At 41.1% G+C, this 19,551-nt stretch overlaps 4 protein-coding genes and 1 long non-coding RNA gene across 7 annotated transcripts; 2 read left to right on the forward strand and 3 right to left on the reverse strand.

The window, feature by feature from the left end:
* Window positions 1-213: 213 nt before the first annotated feature.
* Window positions 214-4,670, reverse strand: LOC129591270 (stress-70 protein, mitochondrial-like). Its single transcript, XM_055486865.1, has 12 exons — window positions 4,459-4,670; window positions 4,288-4,343; window positions 3,571-3,852; window positions 3,385-3,509; window positions 3,028-3,208; window positions 2,701-2,863; window positions 2,311-2,613; window positions 1,761-2,093; window positions 1,397-1,514; window positions 1,124-1,315; window positions 608-747; window positions 214-482 (listed from the first exon to the last, which is right to left on the reverse strand). Exons 1-12 carry the CDS (start codon window positions 4,504-4,506, stop codon window positions 369-371), a joined length of 2,055 nt encoding a protein of 684 aa, XP_055342840.1. The 5' UTR covers window positions 4,507-4,670; the 3' UTR covers window positions 214-368.
* An 861-nt stretch (window positions 4,671-5,531) lies between these two features.
* On the forward strand, window positions 5,532-11,856 carry LOC129591266 (nuclear pore complex protein Nup107-like). 2 transcript variants are annotated; one of them, XM_055486860.1, is made up of 13 exons: window positions 5,535-6,162; window positions 6,329-6,642; window positions 7,145-7,339; window positions 7,402-7,641; window positions 7,716-7,936; window positions 8,018-8,339; window positions 10,024-10,120; window positions 10,288-10,424; window positions 10,579-10,675; window positions 10,741-10,895; window positions 10,968-11,054; window positions 11,180-11,404; window positions 11,556-11,856. In XM_055486860.1, the coding sequence occupies exons 1-13, from the start codon at window positions 6,048-6,050 to the stop codon at window positions 11,694-11,696; spliced, it is 2,346 nt and encodes a 781-aa protein (XP_055342835.1). In that variant the 5' UTR covers window positions 5,535-6,047; the 3' UTR covers window positions 11,697-11,856. The 2 variants fall into 2 exon arrangements, with proteins under 2 accessions (XP_055342836.1, XP_055342835.1); XM_055486861.1 differs by lacking the exon at window positions 11,556-11,856 and having other exon boundaries at window positions 5,532-6,162; window positions 11,146-11,352.
* Window positions 11,857-11,880: 24 nt separating this feature from the next.
* LOC129591267 (leucine-rich repeat-containing protein 47-like) lies at window positions 11,881-14,814 on the reverse strand. Of its 2 annotated transcripts, none has more exons than XM_055486863.1 (8): window positions 14,384-14,814; window positions 14,053-14,313; window positions 13,806-13,917; window positions 12,959-13,583; window positions 12,859-12,898; window positions 12,714-12,790; window positions 12,436-12,554; window positions 11,881-12,340 (listed from the first exon to the last, which is right to left on the reverse strand). In XM_055486863.1, the coding sequence occupies exons 2-8, from the start codon at window positions 14,288-14,290 to the stop codon at window positions 11,965-11,967; spliced, it is 1,587 nt and encodes a 528-aa protein (XP_055342838.1). In that variant the 5' UTR covers window positions 14,291-14,313; window positions 14,384-14,814; the 3' UTR covers window positions 11,881-11,964. The 2 variants fall into 2 exon arrangements, with proteins under 2 accessions (XP_055342838.1, XP_055342837.1); XM_055486862.1 differs by having other exon boundaries at window positions 14,439-14,813.
* Window positions 14,546-16,635, forward strand: LOC129591271 (uncharacterized). The gene is made up of 3 exons (XR_008690826.1): window positions 14,546-14,996; window positions 15,158-15,195; window positions 15,624-16,635. It is a non-coding gene; the product is annotated as an uncharacterized LOC129591271 (long non-coding RNA).
* A 363-nt stretch (window positions 16,636-16,998) lies between these two features.
* LOC129591268 (pancreas transcription factor 1 subunit alpha-like) lies at window positions 16,999-19,522 on the reverse strand. Its single transcript, XM_055486864.1, has 2 exons — window positions 18,415-19,522; window positions 16,999-17,387 (listed from the first exon to the last, which is right to left on the reverse strand). The coding sequence occupies exons 1-2, from the start codon at window positions 18,869-18,871 to the stop codon at window positions 17,215-17,217; spliced, it is 630 nt and encodes a 209-aa protein (XP_055342839.1). The 5' UTR covers window positions 18,872-19,522; the 3' UTR covers window positions 16,999-17,214.
* Between the last annotated feature and the right edge of the window lie 29 nt (window positions 19,523-19,551).

The following is a 19,551-nucleotide window of genomic DNA, read 5'->3' on the forward strand; positions in this document are numbered from 1 at the left end:
ATAGGCGCGAAGCGCGTCCAGTTAGAAAAAGCCAAAAGTATAACCCAAAACAAAGAGAAACTGCGAGAAAGTACAAAAATATAGCCGACAAGTACGAGTACAGATGTATAGAAGTACGTACATCGCTGCTACTGTACACCATATTCCGTCAATCATAAAAGCCCCACTAGCCTGATAATTAGTTGCAATACCCGTACGTAACACGCTCAGAAGCAGCAACTCGACAATTTTTAATTTTGTTTTCAAGTTTTGCCAGGTTAACTTTGGTCTGCCAATAACTCAACTGTAGTATGCAATAACACTGCGATCCATACACACTCGTAAAAAGAATAACAATACGGAAACACAAGAAATTTTGGCATGAAAAACTAATTTTGTCCTTCACGCTTTTTCTTTTCCTCTTCGTCAGAACTGCTGGAAGAGGAATCCGAAGAATCACTGGACTGGCTCTGCTGTTGACCACCTGATCGTTCAGCCGCCATCTGCAAACCAATGCAATACTCTGTTATTACCAAGGTATGTAGTACGAGTATCACTGATTCTGCACTGCTCACTCTTAATTTTTAACAACCCTCTAATAAAAAAACCCACAGCTGTCAAGCCATACCTTTTTATATGCCATTTCGAAAAGCTTCAGAGAAGCCTGTTGTAAGGTATTTGTAGCCGCCCGAATATTTTCTGAACTCTCGTTTTCTTTGTTGGCCAACTTTTCACGCAGATTTGCGATCTGCTCTCTGAGCTTTGTGCCTGCAAAAAAAACCAGAACATATGCGTACATTCAGCAAACAAAACTGTTTTTCGAAACAGCAAAAAAAACTTAAAGCTGCCAGTATAACTTGTACATTAAGCACTTTTTAATTAATTTTATGGTACAAAACAACTATAAACTGGATAAATGCAAATCCTGGGCAAACTGATTGTAAATTTGTAGGCATTATCCATCAGACCAAAAATAGCAGCCAAGAATCATGTATCATCGTTTAATCAAACGGTAATTCCGGGTTTCATCATTCAAATAATGCCATACAATTTTCTCCCAGGGCAGAAAATTCAACTACGTTTACCGACATTCACCATCCGACTAAAGGTGATGTCTAACCAATATAATACGGCTACGTCGTACGTACCTCATCAGCCGGAAGTTGATCCTTGAATTCATCAATTCGTGCTTCCGTATCGTGAACAATTGCTTCCGCCTGATTAACCGCTTCCACAACGTCTTTCCGTTTTTTATCTTCTTCAGCATACTGCTCAGCCTTCTTTATCATATTCTCAATTTCATCCTTACTCAGACCACCAGAAGACTGAATCACAACTGTAATGAAAATTTAGTTCTCCATAATGCACAACAGATGTAAAACTAGACAATAAATGAATTTAATTCTCACTGTCATACTTTTCTGCTCTTTTCCGGTGCCCCTGTCTCGGGCGGACACGTGCACAATACCGTTGGCATCGATGTCAAAAGTTACTTCGATTTGAGGAACGCCACGTGGAGCAGGGGGAATTCCAATCTATAGATAGATCATAGAGAAATCAGTGGTAATCTACCTTCATCTAAATTCCGCATAACTATACGACTTCAATATGAAAAGCTGTATTCCAATCAGAAATAAAAAAGCAGCCAAGAAGAGGTGTCATCACCAACAATCAAACGGTAATTCCGGTATCATCATAATAATACACATGCAATAACATTCGCAAGCGCTTACTAGGGAAGGTAAGCAGCAACAAACGATATAACGAATTAAATATCTTACCAACTGAAACTGTCCTAGCAGCTTGTTCCCAGCAGCCATGTCACGTTCACCCTGAAAAACTTTAATTTCCACCTGCGTCTGACCATCAGCCGCCGTGGAGAACACTTGAGATTTTTTTGTGGGAATTGTAGTATTCCGATTTATCAGTTTCGTCATCACACCGCCCAAAGTTTCGATGCCGAGCGAAAGTGGTGTGACATCCAGCAGTAAAATATCCGTCACTTCACCCGCCAACACACCTCCTTGAATAGCGGCACCGATAGCGACCGCTTCATCGGGATTTACGGATTTACTGGGAACTTTCTTGAATACATCCTGCACTGTAGATTGCACCTGTAAATAATAGTATTTCACCGGTTGCAACCACCAGGCAGACACGAAAAACTGAAGTGGGTAATTCAGTGATACACAATTTACCAAAGTTTCGGCCCCGAAATCGCAAAATTTTATTCAAATTCGGGAATTTGTCTTTGGACTACAGCATCTCCATTGTCAGCCATTATTATATGTACTTAGAATAAAAAAATCTAAACCAGCGATTTAAGCTTACCTTCGGGACTCGTGTCATGCCGCCGACAAGAATCACCTCCCCAATGTCATTTACGCTGACTTCGGCATCTTTTAAGGCTTTCTGACACGGCTCGACTGTGCGCTTGATTAAAGGATCCACAATACTTTCAAACTTCGAACGCGTGAGTTTCATGTTGAGATGCTTTGGGCCGGCGGCGTCCATTGTCAAATACGGCAAATTGATATCCGTCTGCAGGGCGGAGGACAGTTCACATTTAGCCTTTTCGGCTGCTTCTCTTAGGCGCTGCATGGCCATGTTGTCCTTGGTGATGTCAACGCCTTGCTAAAACCGAAGCAATACAATGTTGAAAACGCAGCTGTAGAAGCAAGCACAGCATGGTTGGTAATCGATATTAACAGAAGTACTCACATCACGTTTGAATTCTTTAACGATGAATTGCAAAAGGGCGGTATCAAAATCTTCGCCGCCAAGGAAAGTATCGCCGTTCGTCGATTTAACCTCAAAAACACCTTTCTGAATCTCCAGGATTGAAATGTCGAATGTTCCGCCTCCAAGATCATAAACGGCAATGCTGTGGAGAAAACCGGAATTAACTGCTATGGTATTTATAGTTTTAACGCGGAATGAAAAAATTTGTTGAATCACGTTAAGTATTTACTTTGTTAGCTCTAAACGAATAAGTATGCCATTCAATGAGTAACTAATTTGACTTTCAATTTCATAAAAATCACATACATCTGATCTTTGACTTTGTCCATTCCGAAAGCCAACGCAGCCGCGGTCGGTTCGTTAATAACTCGCAACACATTCAAACCGGCGATCTGACCGGCATCCTTTGTGGCTTGGCGCTGGGAGTCGTTGAAATATGCAGGAACGGTGATGACGGCATTTTTAACCGAAGTGCCAAGGTAGCTCTCTGCAGAAATATTATGCGTAATAATATGAAGGAGCAAAGGAAACTCACGATTAAGTTACTCCTAAAGAATCTCAGTTACGATCTCCACACGCAAGACACTAATGTCCTTTCAGCTGACGAAAAATTGTACCATCACTGATAAGGCAGAAAGCAAGAAATGTATCGTCATAGTTTACCAGCTGTTTCCTTCATTTTCATTAGCACAAAGGCTCCAATCTGACTGGGCGAGTACATTTTCCCGTGCGCTTCGATCCATGCATCGCCGTTCGTGGCACGAACAATTTTGAAGGGGACATGTTTCCTATAAAAACAATCAGAGATCACGCATCCATTTGCAGAAAAGAAAAATTTCATCAGCATACATTTCTTTCTGAACTTCCGGATCGTCGAATTTTCGTCCAATTAAACGCTTAGTGGCGTAGAAAGTATTGGCTGAATTCGTCACCGCTTGGCGTTTGGCCGGCATACCAACAAGTCTTTCGCCGGATGGTGTAAACGCCACCACGGATGGTGTCGTTCTGGATCCTTCGGCGTTCTCCAACACTTTGGGCTGTTTGCCCTCCATTATGGCCACGCAGGAGTTGGTCGTTCCCAAATCGATTCCCACGACGGCACCTTTGACAGGTCCGCTATCCTTGGTGGAGCTGAAAGCAGTGAAAACTATATAAAGACACATCAACAAATACAAACGTGACGATTCATTTGGATATCTGAATAAATAACAAAAAAATTAACTGAAACTTAGCCGTCGTGCCACTATTTCAGTACAAACGGTTCAACCACACTGTCACGGCGTACAGGGTGGCAGCGTTGAACTGTAATTTAGAACTATAACGGTGCAATGCAACATCGCCTTCAAAACGAAAGCATCAAGTTTAAACCCCGCAAAAATTTACATCTATAATTTTAAAATTTCTTGGACTAGAACTGCTGGGAAATATGGGCTAGTTATGATGATAAATTATCCATCTAGCCGTCAACAATTGCCAAAGCACATGTCGGCATCGCATTGCATGTGAAACGTGATAAGCTGCTACACAAATACTGGAGGCGAAAACTCCATTTTAGAAATCACTTACGCAAAACGGCGTCCATTGCCGAAAACCCTCTCCAGGAAAGAGGGAACCTGAAGTTCCTGCAAATAAACAGGCATGTAGTCATGTTTTTGCAGAAGTGCAGCGCCATGCTAAGATGGATGGCCAGAGTACCGGTGAATTGCATCATGTTCGTGAAATTCAATGGCGACAAACCTGGGATAAAAATTTCGGCACAGTTTTTGGAACTTTAAGCATTTTCATCCGTTAATTAAGCTGATTCAATTGATGTCAGCGACGTTAACATAAAAGTATGGTCAAGGAAACAAACACATAAAAAACGAATCGCCACTGTGGGTGAAAACTAGAAAGTAGAAACAGATAGAAAACGCTGAAAACTGCGTACAGACACCGAAAAATCTTTTCGTTGGTGCGGCGGAAAGTGATGAAATCGGGACCAGTCTGGAAAATTTTGCTTACTCGTAGTAGTATAGGTTGTACGTTGTGGTAGCAAACCTGATTCAGTACTAAGTGAACCGCATTTGCAGCTCAGGTCGGTGAACTTAAGGTGCTACCGTGCTACTTTACTCGTGCTACTTTACTTTACCCGTGCTACTTTATGTTGTTGTTGTGATCAATGTGATGCTAGACCGACCGGCCTGAAATTTTAAGGCGATAGACTGGTTTTGCTTCATCCCCAGAGAAGTTACAGTAACTATATTTTCTAGAACAGAAAAAAATGCTTTTTACAATGAGAAGTCTTTTGAGAAGCAAAGAACAGAACAGAAACCCAAATCCGTCTAAAACCAAAAGGTACCGCGGGTCCAAAACGACGGAGGGTGCAGCAGCACGGTTCGATTCACGTAGCTGCCATCACAGTTTCAATCGAAGCATACCCAACCGCACGCGGGCTGCGTCTGCGTACCGCTGCAGCCGCGCGCAGGCGGCGATTTCATGAACGCCATGCGCAGCCTGCAGGTAGCGTGGTTGTCTGCTCAAACTGGTCCACCGATGCAGCGGACCATTTGCAAAACCCGAAAACCTTGATTTACTGGAAGTAAAGTTCGGAGAGTTTACGCGTATTGCATTCCACTGCCGCAATGGAATTGGTTGTCCTTGGTACCATTGGAAAGAAAAATTATTCTACACACTGGGTTTCTTGGTTTTGCGATATAGTCATTCGAACTCCAACGCTCAGTGATTTTCTCCGTAAGAAGAATTAGTTCCATGTTCAAAACTTGTATCTTCCTAGCTTTTTTATTCAAGATTTTTCTGAATAAACCCAGTGTGTGAAATAATTTTAAGTTCCATTTGAAAACATCAGACCTGAAGATGTTCCATCTGGTGCTTGGCTTAGATTTTTTTAATGCTCTCACAACAGAAAAATTTCTATCGCGTTTATGCTATTAGTGTTGATTTTGAAACTATGTCTATTAAAAAGCGCGATTTATGAGCTTTCTAATGAACTCATACACTCCGAAAACAGCTCAAACCAAGGTGCACAAACAATTTTCGAAGTAGCTATAAAGATTGATATTTTACAAACTGGTCCATCGCCTTAAAACTTCTAAATAGCGAAAACCGCTTTTTTAATTTATGGGAATTTGTGGTGAATTTAGACCGTTACTTTCTTCCTTGATTATTAGTATTAGTTTTACAAATCGATTTCTTTTTTTTGTGCGATCAACTGTTGTGGAGAATCTTAGAAATCCCGTTACTGCAGCTTGCCAAATCTGGAGAACATCTTCACTCGTCAGACGGTTATGTGGTGCTAGTACGACTACGAGCTATCAGTCATCATTGAAATGGCTTTTGAATACAAAACTGATTTTCCACATTTATTGAGAAAAGCCAATGACAGATGTGCGATCGCGACACGATTCGTGGAGGACATCCCAACAGAAAATCTGCAACTGGAATGTAAGTTCATGTCATTTTTGATGTTGCCGCTGTTTCGGTGTCTTAAATCAGTTAAATGATTAATCATATTAATCATTAAATGCCTTATTACGAGCATTGGAAGTTGGAACTACGAGCGCGGCTTTCAGGCGCGTATCCTCATAAATTATGTCTGTTTTATCTCAAGGTATGGCCAAGCTGGAGAACGAATTCTATCGCCTGCAGTCCGAATTTGACTGCATGGGACAAAGCCAATACAATACACGGACGTTATTAGAAGCAATAGTCGCTGCTCTAGAAAGCAGCGTGAAAGATTTGCAGATTAAGGATTCTGCATTGTACTACGGACTTTCCCGCACTCATCCGGAATATCAGAAATTCCTCCGTTTTCAGTCCTTGCTGGAGAGTGAATTCATCACATGGAAAATCATTTTTGAATTGCTGGTGCATCGAGGAAGCACGGCTTGGCAGGAGCATGAGTTGCAAGGGTCGGATCAAAATGTAAGTGTGCAAATATTCCTGCGTTTTTTAGTTTAAATTAATTTAGGATACTGCATCGCTGATGATATTTGCACGTAGGAAAAGTCTGAAAGCTTGTGATCGATATTCAATATTATCATGGGCCCATGGCGGCAACTACAAGTAGCACATCATTAAAACACCAGTGGGACTGTGGGAGTAGTAATAGTATTTCTCCCGCATGTACCAAATTCGTCCCCCGTATCGCACTCAGCAATTTATTTGGTGCTCATGATCTTATTCATTGTAAGCCGGAAGTGAACGTGCATTATTCGTTTTAAATCTGAAACGAAAGAAAGGGGTAACCGCTCTATTCCATAAATTTTGTATGAAATTTGTATACGGTTAATTTGGACGTGAGATTTGTGTGGACATAGAAACTGTCCAGCGGACTGCCGTCAGTCAAGAGATCGGTCAAATTTTGTGAACTTGCAGTTACTTACTAGTGAGTATTGACTACCTGATTCAGCGGTAAATTCTGCAGGCTGACACGGAAAAGAATCTCGTAGATGAGTGGATGAAGTCACCCCAACTGTCCGCTATTAAGGTTGTCCTGGATGTCCTGGAGGACACTTATTCGCGATGTAATCCACCGGAACTTCTTCTGCCTGGGTTAAAGGTTCGGGCCATGGCGCCTCGACTGCATACGACGCAGAATGCCAAACACGCTCGTTCTCAGGTATCTGTACATTCAGCAGATGGCGCACCGCTTGAGTATTCCGCTCACTTACATCTTTCCAGAGTCGTCGGCTGAGGGATATGCTACCGTCCACCTCCGTGACTGATGAGGAGATATATGAAGCAATATTCAAAAGCATTCGGGCCGGGAATTTCGAGTGTGCTGAAACGATTGCAAAAAGCGGTGGTATTGGAGTGTTTAATGTGAATTACCGCCTTCGTGATTACCTTACTGAGCCGGTGGTTGGCGGAAACCATAGTCGATTGCAATGGAAAAATTGGGCGTGGAACGTGTCTCAGGATGTGAGATTTTTCTGTTATAATATAAGGAACTCTGGATACTTTTCTCATAACTGACACGCGATACTGTCATCTAGATGGAAATTGGACCTTGGCAGCGAGCAACATGGGGAATTTTGTGTGGAAATTATGCGGCGACGCTTCCTGTAGCATGCAGCTGGGAAGATCGACTGTGGATTTACTTGACTTGTTTCCTGGATCTCTGCATTGAGTCGATGCTTTGTAGAACTGTCTCCGGTATTGTTCAACCAAATACTGAATTGGCTTCCATTCTGCCGGTGGAATATTGGTCTAGTGGGTTCGTACGCTGTTTCCTGCGCTTTATTTGAGTTGCATTATCGCTTGTATTTTTATCAAATACGTTTATTTTGGGTTTTAGTTCAGGCTTGGAGATTTCAAAAATATTCGACAAGCTACAGAGCCCTGATATGAACAGCTCTGGCAGCTGCTCCGTTCCGATATTTATTAACAGTATCAGAGCAGCAGTTACGAATGATTTGGAACCTAGTTTATTGATCTACGAAGATTTCATTCTCAATATGGCCAAAAACAAACTGCCTATGGATGGGATGCAAGTTTTCGATGTTGTGCGACAAGCTAGCCAAAGTCGTTTCGTGGTTTTTGTGCTGTCCCTGGTCAAGGATGCTGGAATACCTATGGATCGTGTGTTTTACGGCCGTGCATGTTTTCTATATGCACAGGTAACAGCTTACTGATAAATTTTTAAGAACAGTTTGTTTGGCAAGTAAGTGCATAATTATACAGTACTAGGAGACCCCGCGCAAATTGCGCGGAATAAATAAGAAATGAATAATTCAATGCAAAAAATTAACTTTTTTTAACTACATCTAAAACTATAAACATGAGGAAATCATAGAATTTACTATAATGTCAATGGACTCCCAGGAAAACCCTAGAGGGGGCTCGTGAGCATATGGAAATTTTCAATTTTTCTTCCCGGAAATGAACCGGCTTTCGACTTAGCTCTACAGAACTAATCCTTCGCACCATAACAGTAAACAACTAATTAACTCGTATCCTTCAAAAATTTCAGATTATTTGCCCAGTTGCAAAATAGTAGCTCTGTAATTTAGATACGGCTTACCTAATCTGCTCATTTTTACCATCGCGATTCGCGCGCTTAGCCGCGCTGGTTCGAATTTCAAAGTAAGTAAAGCATCGCATTTTACTGGGTTACACAAATGAACATTGGTTAAACGCTAAATCAAGCAGTACATTATTTCAACTATTTCAACACATAATATACTTCATCCAGCCTCCTCCCGATGCAGAAGGTTTCCTGAACGCATGCAGCATTACCTCGCATTAAAGCAATACTGATTCTCTGCTTCAGAAACTGAGTTGACCGCTAAGTAATGTAAAGTATGTAGGTTGCCTCGTTTGCTGCTCCGCGAGCTCCGCTCGCGCCGCAGCTCGGCGTCGCCTACGGCTCCGCCTTCTATGAAAAACTAACAAAACTATTTCAAGTTTCGCAAAATCTGTCGTTCTCAACAATGAAGCACTCCCCCTGGATGACGCGCCTAACGACCGCTAAGCAATCCCTCAGATAAAAAACTTGTTAGCTACATAAGTAGCTTTGCTGCAGAAGTGCAGTTAATACACATTAACTAAGCTCATATGGGATATGAACATATGCAGCTGCCGGTTTGCTGTCCCTAAACCATAAAAATGCAGTACCATCAATCCTAAACATCAGTACCACCTTTCTCGGACATCATTTTTCACATAAAACAAATTAACAGTACTCGCAACTTGCGAGTCGCAAGTCATGATCTCAGTCATCGCAAATTTTTGACTTCAACGGCATATCAGTACGACAGTACTAAATACCAATGGCAACCGCCCGTGGAAACGTTGCAACTTTAAACTGGTCAAACCACTGCAAACGGCAGATCTTGAGAAACAGTTTTTGGGGCAGTTCCATACTCGCAGACTTTGTTAGGTTTTTTGTGCTGCATCTCACTTTTTCTGACACCATTTGCTTATGAGAAATTTATAATACGTGGCCATGATTCGAGAATTTTCCTCCCATCCCAGCAAAGTTGGCCAAAACGCGCGTTCTTAGCGGTCGAGACAGTGGTGGAGTGGTCAGTTTTGCAGTGGTGGATTTTCGACTTTTCCCATTGGCTTTCTATGTTGAAGCTTTTCTAAATTCTCTTTCAAACTTTTGTTTTTGTTTAAAAACTGACTTGCGATGGCAAATCTACCAAGTAAGGGCTATCGAATGATACATAGACATGGAAATTTGGCTCACTTGATCGGGCTGGCGAACTCGACAGAGTGGGAATTTCGTTAAGGCTTACGCGATTATTATATAGTGATGATAGTTCAAACTTGGTTCAGCTGTCCGTTTTTATGATGCAGGCTGCGGTGGAAAGGAACGTCCAAATGCTGGCATTCTATGTTTCTCGCATTCCTGAGCCAGAGCTCGGAGAGGCGGTCAAATCATTTGTTTCCGCATGTGAGTTGCAGATATTCTTTTACACTAAACGCAAAGGCAGAAATGCTTCCTTTCTAAATATTTCGTAAAAATTTGTGTATTGCGTGTTTCAAACTTTTCGATAGGTTTTGTTGATGATGACCGTATAATATAGTTCGTTCGCTCCTTCATCAGCTCTTTGGTTGTAGACGAATCTCCGAAAGATTTATCGGAATTCTTCAGCAGTATACTGATGTTGAATAGACAGAGCTCAATGGATGCTGGGAAAGCTTTCTTGGCAGAAAGGTTTCTATCTTTGCAGATCTCACCAACACCTGAAATACGGGTCTGTTTGCGCGACAAATTTTTGTTAATCTTCCTTCTTATTCCTCTATAATTAACTTCTTTATTCTATCCGTGAATCAGTTATCTGTTCTCTCTGCAGCATCGCTAATTGTTGGTACTGTCTTTAGTAGAAATGTTTGTTTTATTGTTTTTAGGAAGGATTCAATCAGATTTTCAAAGTATTCTGTGGTGTGCCGGAGATAGCAGCAACAGTCTTAGCGTGTCTGAACCGCTTGGTGCGCTTATTATTGCGTAAGTCTATTTAAGCCAACCAAATCGAAATTGTGGAGCGGCTTGAATTTGTTTCGCTGTTGCAGTCAAGGAATCGCCTGATGCATCACTTGCCTACAGTCTGGTTTACGGACTAAAAAGTGATATTGGCATCGTCATGGGTAACCTTGATGCCGCTGGTGAATTGGACAATGTTACGGAAGATGCGAAGAGTGAAACCTTTTGTTGGCTGACTTACTTTGTAAGATTTTCTGTTTAATGCTCTTTGCCTTATTCGAAAGAGGAGGTAGAAATCGGATTTTCATTGTTCCAGGAGATCTGCCGTAAATGCGACGAATATAATCGCTATCACCTCAACGAAAGTTTGGAAGATGTTGACAACCCAGAAAACTTGTTGGAGGTTCGTTCCGAAAATTGCTTTTGAATGTTTCCAACGAAAATCTGTTCAGTCGACTGGGGAAATGAGTTGTAACTTGATACATATAACATAGGGCACCTGGTTTGGAACGGTTTCCGGTTTTTTAGGAAATTATGAAGGAAGGATTTCAAGTGTTCGGTGTTGATGATTGGTTGAAGGGATGTAGCACACCTGAAGAACCTGATCGGGGGCAACAATTGGAAAAGCTTCGAGACAGTACTTATGTGGAACTCTACTGCACTCTGGTGAACTTGTCGAAGGACATTGAAGATGAGGATGTTTTATCTAATATGGTCAATGTTACCCTTGCTGTTGCCGACAAAGTTGCGAAGGTGCAGTACTTACCATTAATCTTATTCGCTTGAGGTTCTTTTACTATTTGTGCTAACTGTGCACTAACTTCGGATTATTCCTAATTCTTTTGAGTTACGATATACCAGCAACCAACAACTAAGCATAACCTGAAATTCGTCCATTGTTTAGGTTCATCTGGCTGAAGCAGGAGACGTTCTGCGATCGACCAGACACATAATGGAAATGGCTCTCAGTAAAGGGGTCTATAGCGCTGTATCTCAAGCAGAATTTAAAAAGTGTATAAAGAGAGTTAACGCGGTAATACGTTGATGCCGCAGTGCGTTGTATTTCTCGGCGGTTGATTTCTTTTATCTTGAGTATTGACTGCTGATTTTTCAGTGTGATTTTCTTAAAGTTGTTATTAGTTGCCTGACTGACTAGCTGAAACGGTCACTGCAGTTGCACAGATGAAGTAAAATAAAGCAAACGAAATTTACCGTGTTCCGAAAAGAACTCACACTCAACGATTTATTCAGTAACAACAAAGACAAATTCAAAGTATTCGTTATAAAAATCACCAAGTAAAATAACGAACTTTTTAGTCACTTCGTAAGATTTTAAAACCTTCCATATTAAGATCAGCTCGGGAAGGAAAAACCACTCTCAAACCACCGCTTTCATCCATAACGCGCAATTGCTGCACCACGATTTTTCTTCCAACTGAATGCTCTCCGTTACCGTTGTCACGGCTTTCACTAGTTAAATCCTGTCTAACACAGGCGGTTATCAATTTCTCCGCAACGGCTTTACAGACTGCCAGGCTTTTCGAACTGGTCACTTCCAGGAGAACATTTTGCGTTGTGGGAAGAATTTTCGATTTTTCACTGTTGGTCAGAGGAGGCAGTGACAGCACGGTACCGCTTTCCGTTAACAAACACGGGTAGACTGTCTTTTCGTGCAGCAAATTCAAATACCTGAAAGCAGCATGGAAAGATTCTTATCAGTTAGGGACTGACTGACAAAAGGTGCCTAAATCAAATCATGCAGCTACTGCAAAATGTTTGATTACTTATGAATGCCGGAGAATGTGTTTCGCTTTTTTTCTTTCCTTAACGCATCGGCTTCCTGTTTCAGCTGATTCATCAAAATGTCGGCCGACACTTCCGCGGACCTCTTCAAGGGACAAATCTGAGAAAAGAATGTCATATTGACTGAAGTGTCACAATTTCACTAGTTTTCGCAACTTTATCAGGTACGCCCAAAAAGATATTATGCTGCAGACCTTTTCAACAGAAACTAGAGAAGACTGTAATACAAGCAGGCAAATCTTAGAAATCACGTGCTTACCTTAATGCTTTGCGGAGATTTCGCATCGTAAACCATATTATCGGAGATCTGATCCAGATCATGGGTAGCAATAGTTGCTATAATATATACAAAAAATGTAAGAAAGATAGATGCGTAATTCTACAAACGTCAGTTCCAGATTAACCTGCTGTCCTCTTTTCACAAATGTCATCATGGAGATCGGACTAAAAACATCCGCAATGAGCATCACCTTTATCGCATATCCAAGAAAAAAATAGTTATACCTGCAGTGCGATGAATTTCTTCATCTTTTCCGGATCGCTTAACTCCAGATTTTTTATCACGCAGCACACAATGAACGGTCGTACTTGCTGCGTAACGGCCTTCCACGTTATCTTTCTGGATGTCTCATCCGCCGGTAACACCTCGATTTCATCAACAACAACTTCCTCCTCGTCGACGCTCTTGTTTCCCTTACTCTTTTTCTTCGCTGCTTTTTGTTTATTTTCTGATTCGGTAACCGGAATCTGCGCAACGCAATGCTCTCGCACATAATCTAGCACCGCTTTCGATTTGGGCGGTTTCTGTGCGGTAAGTTTACACAGTCGTGAGTCTTTGATGGGATTATCATGGAGCAGTATTTCCCTCAGTTTTCCACACTGTGATAATTCTTTGGGGATAATGGTGATTTTGTTGGATGAGAGGTCCAAGTGTTTAAGAGCGGGAAGTTGGTCGATGCGAGGCGAGATGCCGGTCAGTAAATTGGAATTCAAGTTCAATTCCAACAGATTTTCCAGTTGGTCCGAGCAGAGGACTTCCGGAAATTCAACTAGTTTGTTGTGGGACAAATTGATCGATGTCAAATGAACGCAGTGCGACAAGTCCGATATCTTCGCAATTTCGTTTACGCTGCAAAGTGAATTAAAAGTTTTCGTTAAACTTAATGCCTAATAGTGAACATCGTTTTACCAATCTCAAGATCACAATAATACCAGAAATAAATTTATTACTGATGTCACCGCACTTCCAAGTATAGATAGTAGATGACTTATTTCATCATTTTAGTTTATGATTATGCTAAAACGAAGTCTGAGACGAACTCCGACTTTTCAAGTTCCCCAATGTTTTTACCTGGCATTTAGGCTTTGAAGATCTCGCAAGTTTCCAAAGACATCTGGAAGCTCCGATAAACAGTTTTTGGAAATGTCCAAAACTTTAAGTTTCGTTAACAGCCTGACCGTTTCTAAAAAAACAAATGGCTGAACAACCACTACGAGTACTAAAATTGCTTGACAAACATTCACCATAGCTATTACAGTAAGTAATAAGACCGAAAGAGTGCAACCAATGAGTATAATTTTTAGATCCTAAACCTTACGAGGAATTTCCTTAAGCTTGTTGTCATGTAGAATTAAGCGATTCAAGTTCTCCAGATGCCCAATTTTATCGGACAGGATGGTCAAAGGTGTCCGACTGATTTCTAGAAAATTCAGCGTTGCCAGATCAAAAACATGCTCGTCCAAGCCAGACTCTTCCACTCTCTTCGCTATCTCGGATGAGCTCAGAACCAATTCGCGCCGCTGATGTTCTTGGACTTGTTGAACTTCGGTCCACATTCTCCAGTCCGCAGCTCACTTCGCTGAAGATTTAATTAAATTAACCCCAGCAAGGAACGTTCGTCGTCCCAGTCTCAAAACTGTTGGACGAACCTGAATTGTTATGCGGGAAAAACAGCAGTATAAAACTTAAAAGTACTGTACTTACAAGAACTGAGTCTACTGACAAGAATTTAAGCGATAACTTGCTCTTGGATGAAATCGTCGTTCATAATGATATTGTAGCCGTAGACTCATGTTCTACGGATTGTCATTGGTAACAACTCAACCGGAAACAGATGTACCGCCTATCTCAGTAGAATTGTGAGTCCATGTTATCGGTTGTGAAGAATTCTGAGATGTTCTGACTTTTCTGGATGTGAAATCAGTAGACGTGCTCACGCTGCCTCGACCGGCAGACGGTTGACTTTCCCACATGTTCTTGCTCTTGCCCTTGCTCTTGCACTTGCTCTGATTCTGATTAAATTGATGATGATGTTCCTGAATTTGCGCGTTACGTAAGATTGTGATTTACTTAAGATCTGGGTAATTACCGACGAACCATCGAACCTCGTTTTATCGTGGTACGGGTGGATTAACCCAACCCACTAGGGGCAGCTTAGAAGTTGCCATTGCAATATCATGCAGTTGGTTGCGCCGAATGCGCGGGATGCGGTGCGTACAGCTGCACATGGATGGACTCTGGACCACGGATTCATATTCGTTTGTATAAAAGTGGTCATATCTATATGTTGTCCTAATAACTGCCTGACAAGTCATGCTTTGAAATACGGGCAGTTTACTTAAATACTTAAAATTTTGTAATTCATTATTTGGGTTAGCAATATCGCTAGTTTTATCATTATCGTTAATTTTTTTGTTTATTAGATGGAGCACGTCCAACAAAAAGCGCTGGCGGATGCCCGGTACTGCGAGACTAGAAGTGGCTTATGCCTCGTACTTTTTTGTGCCGAACTGGTGAACTCCTATTATACAACAAAAAATATCGAGAACAAAAAATATATAAAATCTAAATTAAAAACTTAATCTAAAAAAGCAGCGAGAACTGCATGGTAAACTAACTGCATGCATGGCGTGCACGCAGTACCGTACAATTACACCAGCGGAAGCTGGTGGGTCTGTGTGTCTTTGAAAAATCTACGTGTGTTAAATTCGCATTCGAATTGTTTTGTACCCAAAAATTATAGAAATGCAGCACAATTTGGCAAGTGTCTCTTAAACGCGGCCATCACAGGCCTAGCATGATTTTCAGTTCTACAGAAATTAGCTCTTTACCAGATAAATAATTATGTGAGATTTTACGATTAGTGCAGTTCCGTCTGTGTTAGTATAGAACGTCAAGGCGCATTCGGGATAAAAGAAACACACCACTCAAGTAGTGTTAGAAAGAAGTGTCTGGAATAGGCGGCCTCCCTACCCTAGAGAACGCCCGATCTGCATATCTGTAATACCCGCCCCCGGTGAATTTTCCGAGATTAAACAGATCTCTTCGTTGGATTTAACTTGTAACTGTTGTAACTGTAACTGTTGTAATATTAATAATTTGTAACTGCTGATTATCTACCGGCCGGTGTACCTGGATATACTCGCGTCACAGTCGCGTGTCCCACATTTCACCTGTTTCCTGCCGTATGTTTTCCTCTATGTAATCCGATGATCAAGCAACAGGCTTTTCCTTTTTATATCAATCGCAAGTTATAAATTCGGCGCACCAAAAACTTTACTTGGTAATAACGTGCGTTCTGTATGGCTGTTATTGCTTTGAGAGGACGTTTGAATTGTCGTTACTTTTTTATTCGAGCTACTGAAATACCAAATACGGCTTATTAACAATTAACTGCAGTGCGCTATTCTATATTAAATAGGCGGTTTGGACCATCACAAAAGCGTCAAAAGCGTTACGTGAAAACAAGAATACAAGAAAGAGAACTTGGAGCAATTAGTAAGGATCTCCAGATGCTGAAATGATGAAAAGGTCACACCATTAATTTATAACTACATGTTTTGACCGGTTGCCAATTATGATGCCATAAATTTGGCATGTAGAAAACCTATTTAGCGCCTTTCGGCTTGACGCAAGGTTAGTAAATATCCAAATTGATCTCGTTCTGAAAACTCCCATATGTACAATGCAGGCAGTTTTCGATCGATATGGGACACTCGACATCTGCCCTTTCATTCTCATCATGCACTGTCAAATCACCCGGAAAGCCTCCTTTTCAAAATTTGCACCTTGCTCAAATGTATGCAAACTCAGCTTACAAATTGCATCTCATATTGCAGCACAAGACGAACCGATACAATTGACCAACACCTGCTCCTGGGCTCCATATAAAATTTTTGTGTTTAGTCTCTCGTACTACATAAGTGCGCAATATTTGAACTTATTTTTACGCACGCGGAATGCCGTAAAGCCAGCTAAATTATGCAAGAAGCCAGTATTAATTACCAGGAATACTTTAATACACTTCTCTGTATCACAAGAATTCTGCGCAAAGCGCCATTCTGTATAGATTAAAAAATACCACCGAAATGGCCATCCTTTCTTATAATATAAGAAAGGATGGCCATTTCGGCCATTATGTTTGTATAATTCTGTTTTAAACTCATTTGTAGTGCATATACTAGTATCATTCTACTCATTTTATATTAGTATCGATCATTCTACTTCACTAAATGTTTATAGCATATTGAAACAAACCGGCTGTATTTTTCGCTGCTTCTATAGTTCAATTTTTAAGAGAACAGTTATTTTCTGCCAGGCCAGTCTCTGCCTTTTTTGCATAACTTGGCTGCTCAGAAAAAACTCCAAATTTAATTTTTGACTAAAAATCGAATTTTAGCACTCAAATCACAAAGCTATGATCGCAATCTAATTTGCTTCCCCTTCATTCTTTAACATCAACCCACAACGAAATTTTTGACTAGTCATAGTTTCCTGACTCCTCATTGTCAGAGATATCAGTTGAAGCTTTTGGCAGCCACAATTTAGTACGGGTTCGGTTATTCTCATCGGGCGATCCCGGGCCGCGGTCACGGTAATAAGAGAGCGAATGCCCTTCAATTATGCAGTCTGGTCCAACCAAAATATGGAAAGCTGCAAAAAAAATTAAACTGCTTTGAATGCTGTTCGAATTTATCGTGTACGAGTATTTCTACGGGGTGATCACGACGCACAAACAGATCATGGATAAGAAGTTTTGTTAACGTATTACAAAAATTTGCACAGAAAATCAAAAGGTCATTCATAATTTTTGTGGTTTGTGGTTCGAATCACGGTGTTCTGATATTTAACAGTCGCTAATCGTTCGACACGACATGGCAGTGTCACACCAAAAATATTTTGTACAGCAATAAGCAACATCATGCTGACTACAATTGATTCCAAAACGATCAGACCAGAATTTTAAATTTGTATTTGATAGGATTTTTCAAACATACAATTGTATTCAGCTGTATACTCGTACTTTTCCTACTGGTGTAGAAGTCGGCTTTTATTTTCTTGGGCGCAATATTTTAGCTATAATAAAAAAAGCAATATCGCAGCTGTGTTCGGTACTTAATTTCCAGCAAGAAATAAAGATTTTATGACGATTTTTTTGTTCTTTTCAGTTTTGATGTTTTAGCTGTGGTGTTGTCAACTTATCGGGAGTGTAAACAAAGACATACTTAATAAAAAATATAAATGGTTATGTCAGGAACTCAGGACTATAGTTTGACGCAATATTTAATATTACAACATATTACCCACTCGTCTTGTATTTTACGATTAGAAGGAAAACTTATAAGATAATCTGTACATGTATACATAGTTGTAGGGATTTCTCAAAGAGAGTTAGATTTAGTCTCGATGCTGCTCTACAGGTACAGTGGGTAAATTTGTTTCAATGTGTTTTTACTGTTAAAGACTGAATATGCAAAAAATCGAATCTACGAAGCTTCCGATTAAGCCTGAAAATTTTTATGCCTGTATTCGCTAATAAAAAAAATACACTTCTAATAGGTACAAGAATATGCTGATATATATACTCGTAAAACGGGTTTTGAAAATTACGTTTATGTCGGCATAAGATACCGTCCGATGGCATTTCAGAGATAAGAAAAGCCTGATTGAATTGCGTTACCTTGTGAACACGGTATGATGAACTTTTTTGGCGCTTCCTCTTTTTCTCGAATTTTTTGCAGTCCTTCTGGCCGGTCGAAGCTGCCTCCAGAATTTAGCAGGTCGGCTAGGTCGGCAATGTATTGAATGGCATGTTTCAGTGTGTCCACTTTCGACAGCCGCCGCTCATAGGGCAGCGTGGGTATGCAGCGTCGCAAATCCTCGAACGCGTCGTTAATGCTCTGCATCCGACGGCGTTCCCGTAAATTAGCCGCTTGCCGCTGCAAGACGTGCGTCTGCGGGCCTTTCTTCTTTTTGGATCGACGAATGTATTTATGATGGTGATCAAGAAGTTCACTGGACGATTTCCCTAACTGCGAATCCAAATAATCATTGTACATACAGTCACCGGTCTGGACGATCGACTGATAGCAGCAGTTGCGATTGCCAAGGTAATCGGGATATTCAAAAAATTCCATTTGTCACCGCCGACTAGCAAGTGCAATAATAATATGGATGGGACAAAAGTAAATTGTGTGGGTTATCATTTATCGGATGACACATCTGCGAGTCCGGAAAATTTACGGAGCTCTCACTGTTGTCCTGACGTCGTTCCACGCGAGTGGCCGCATACACTGAGGCAGTATCTGTATATGCCGCTGCCGACAGGAAACAGGATTGTTGTTTGACTCTTCTCCTCTTGAATCACTGGAATACAGGACGTCAGGACAACTTTGCCCATTGAAGCCAACTGGCTGCAGCCGCCTCTTGTTAGTGACAAGAGTTTTGTCAATACGGGAACACGTCCATTTGTCGACAAATCAATTAAACCATCCGGCTCCATTCATCTTCACCAAACACCGCGCACTCCTGTGTATATGGACTACTGCGCAGGATATACAATACATGCATATTGTGCACACCACTGCTCTAGTCCAGATCCCCATTTTCATAATGCAAGTGCACCGGCGTAAGTCAATGCATACCGCGCACAGAACTTTGACAAGGTAAAGCGGAAATCTCACGATATGTGTGACATTGGTCCAACGTCCAGGAAAAAATATCTGTAGCTAACACGTAGTATTAATACCCTAATTAATGTATCGTTAAATAGCGGTCCTTGCAGTTGTAGTTAGCAGCTTTCAAAAATAGGCCTTCT

The sequence above is a fragment of the Paramacrobiotus metropolitanus genome, unplaced genomic scaffold (genome assembly GCF_019649055.1).
Source record: "Paramacrobiotus metropolitanus isolate TYO unplaced genomic scaffold, Prichtersi_v1.0 Parri_scaffold0000045, whole genome shotgun sequence".
Taxonomy (NCBI): Eukaryota; Metazoa; Tardigrada; class Eutardigrada; order Parachela; family Macrobiotidae; genus Paramacrobiotus; species Paramacrobiotus metropolitanus.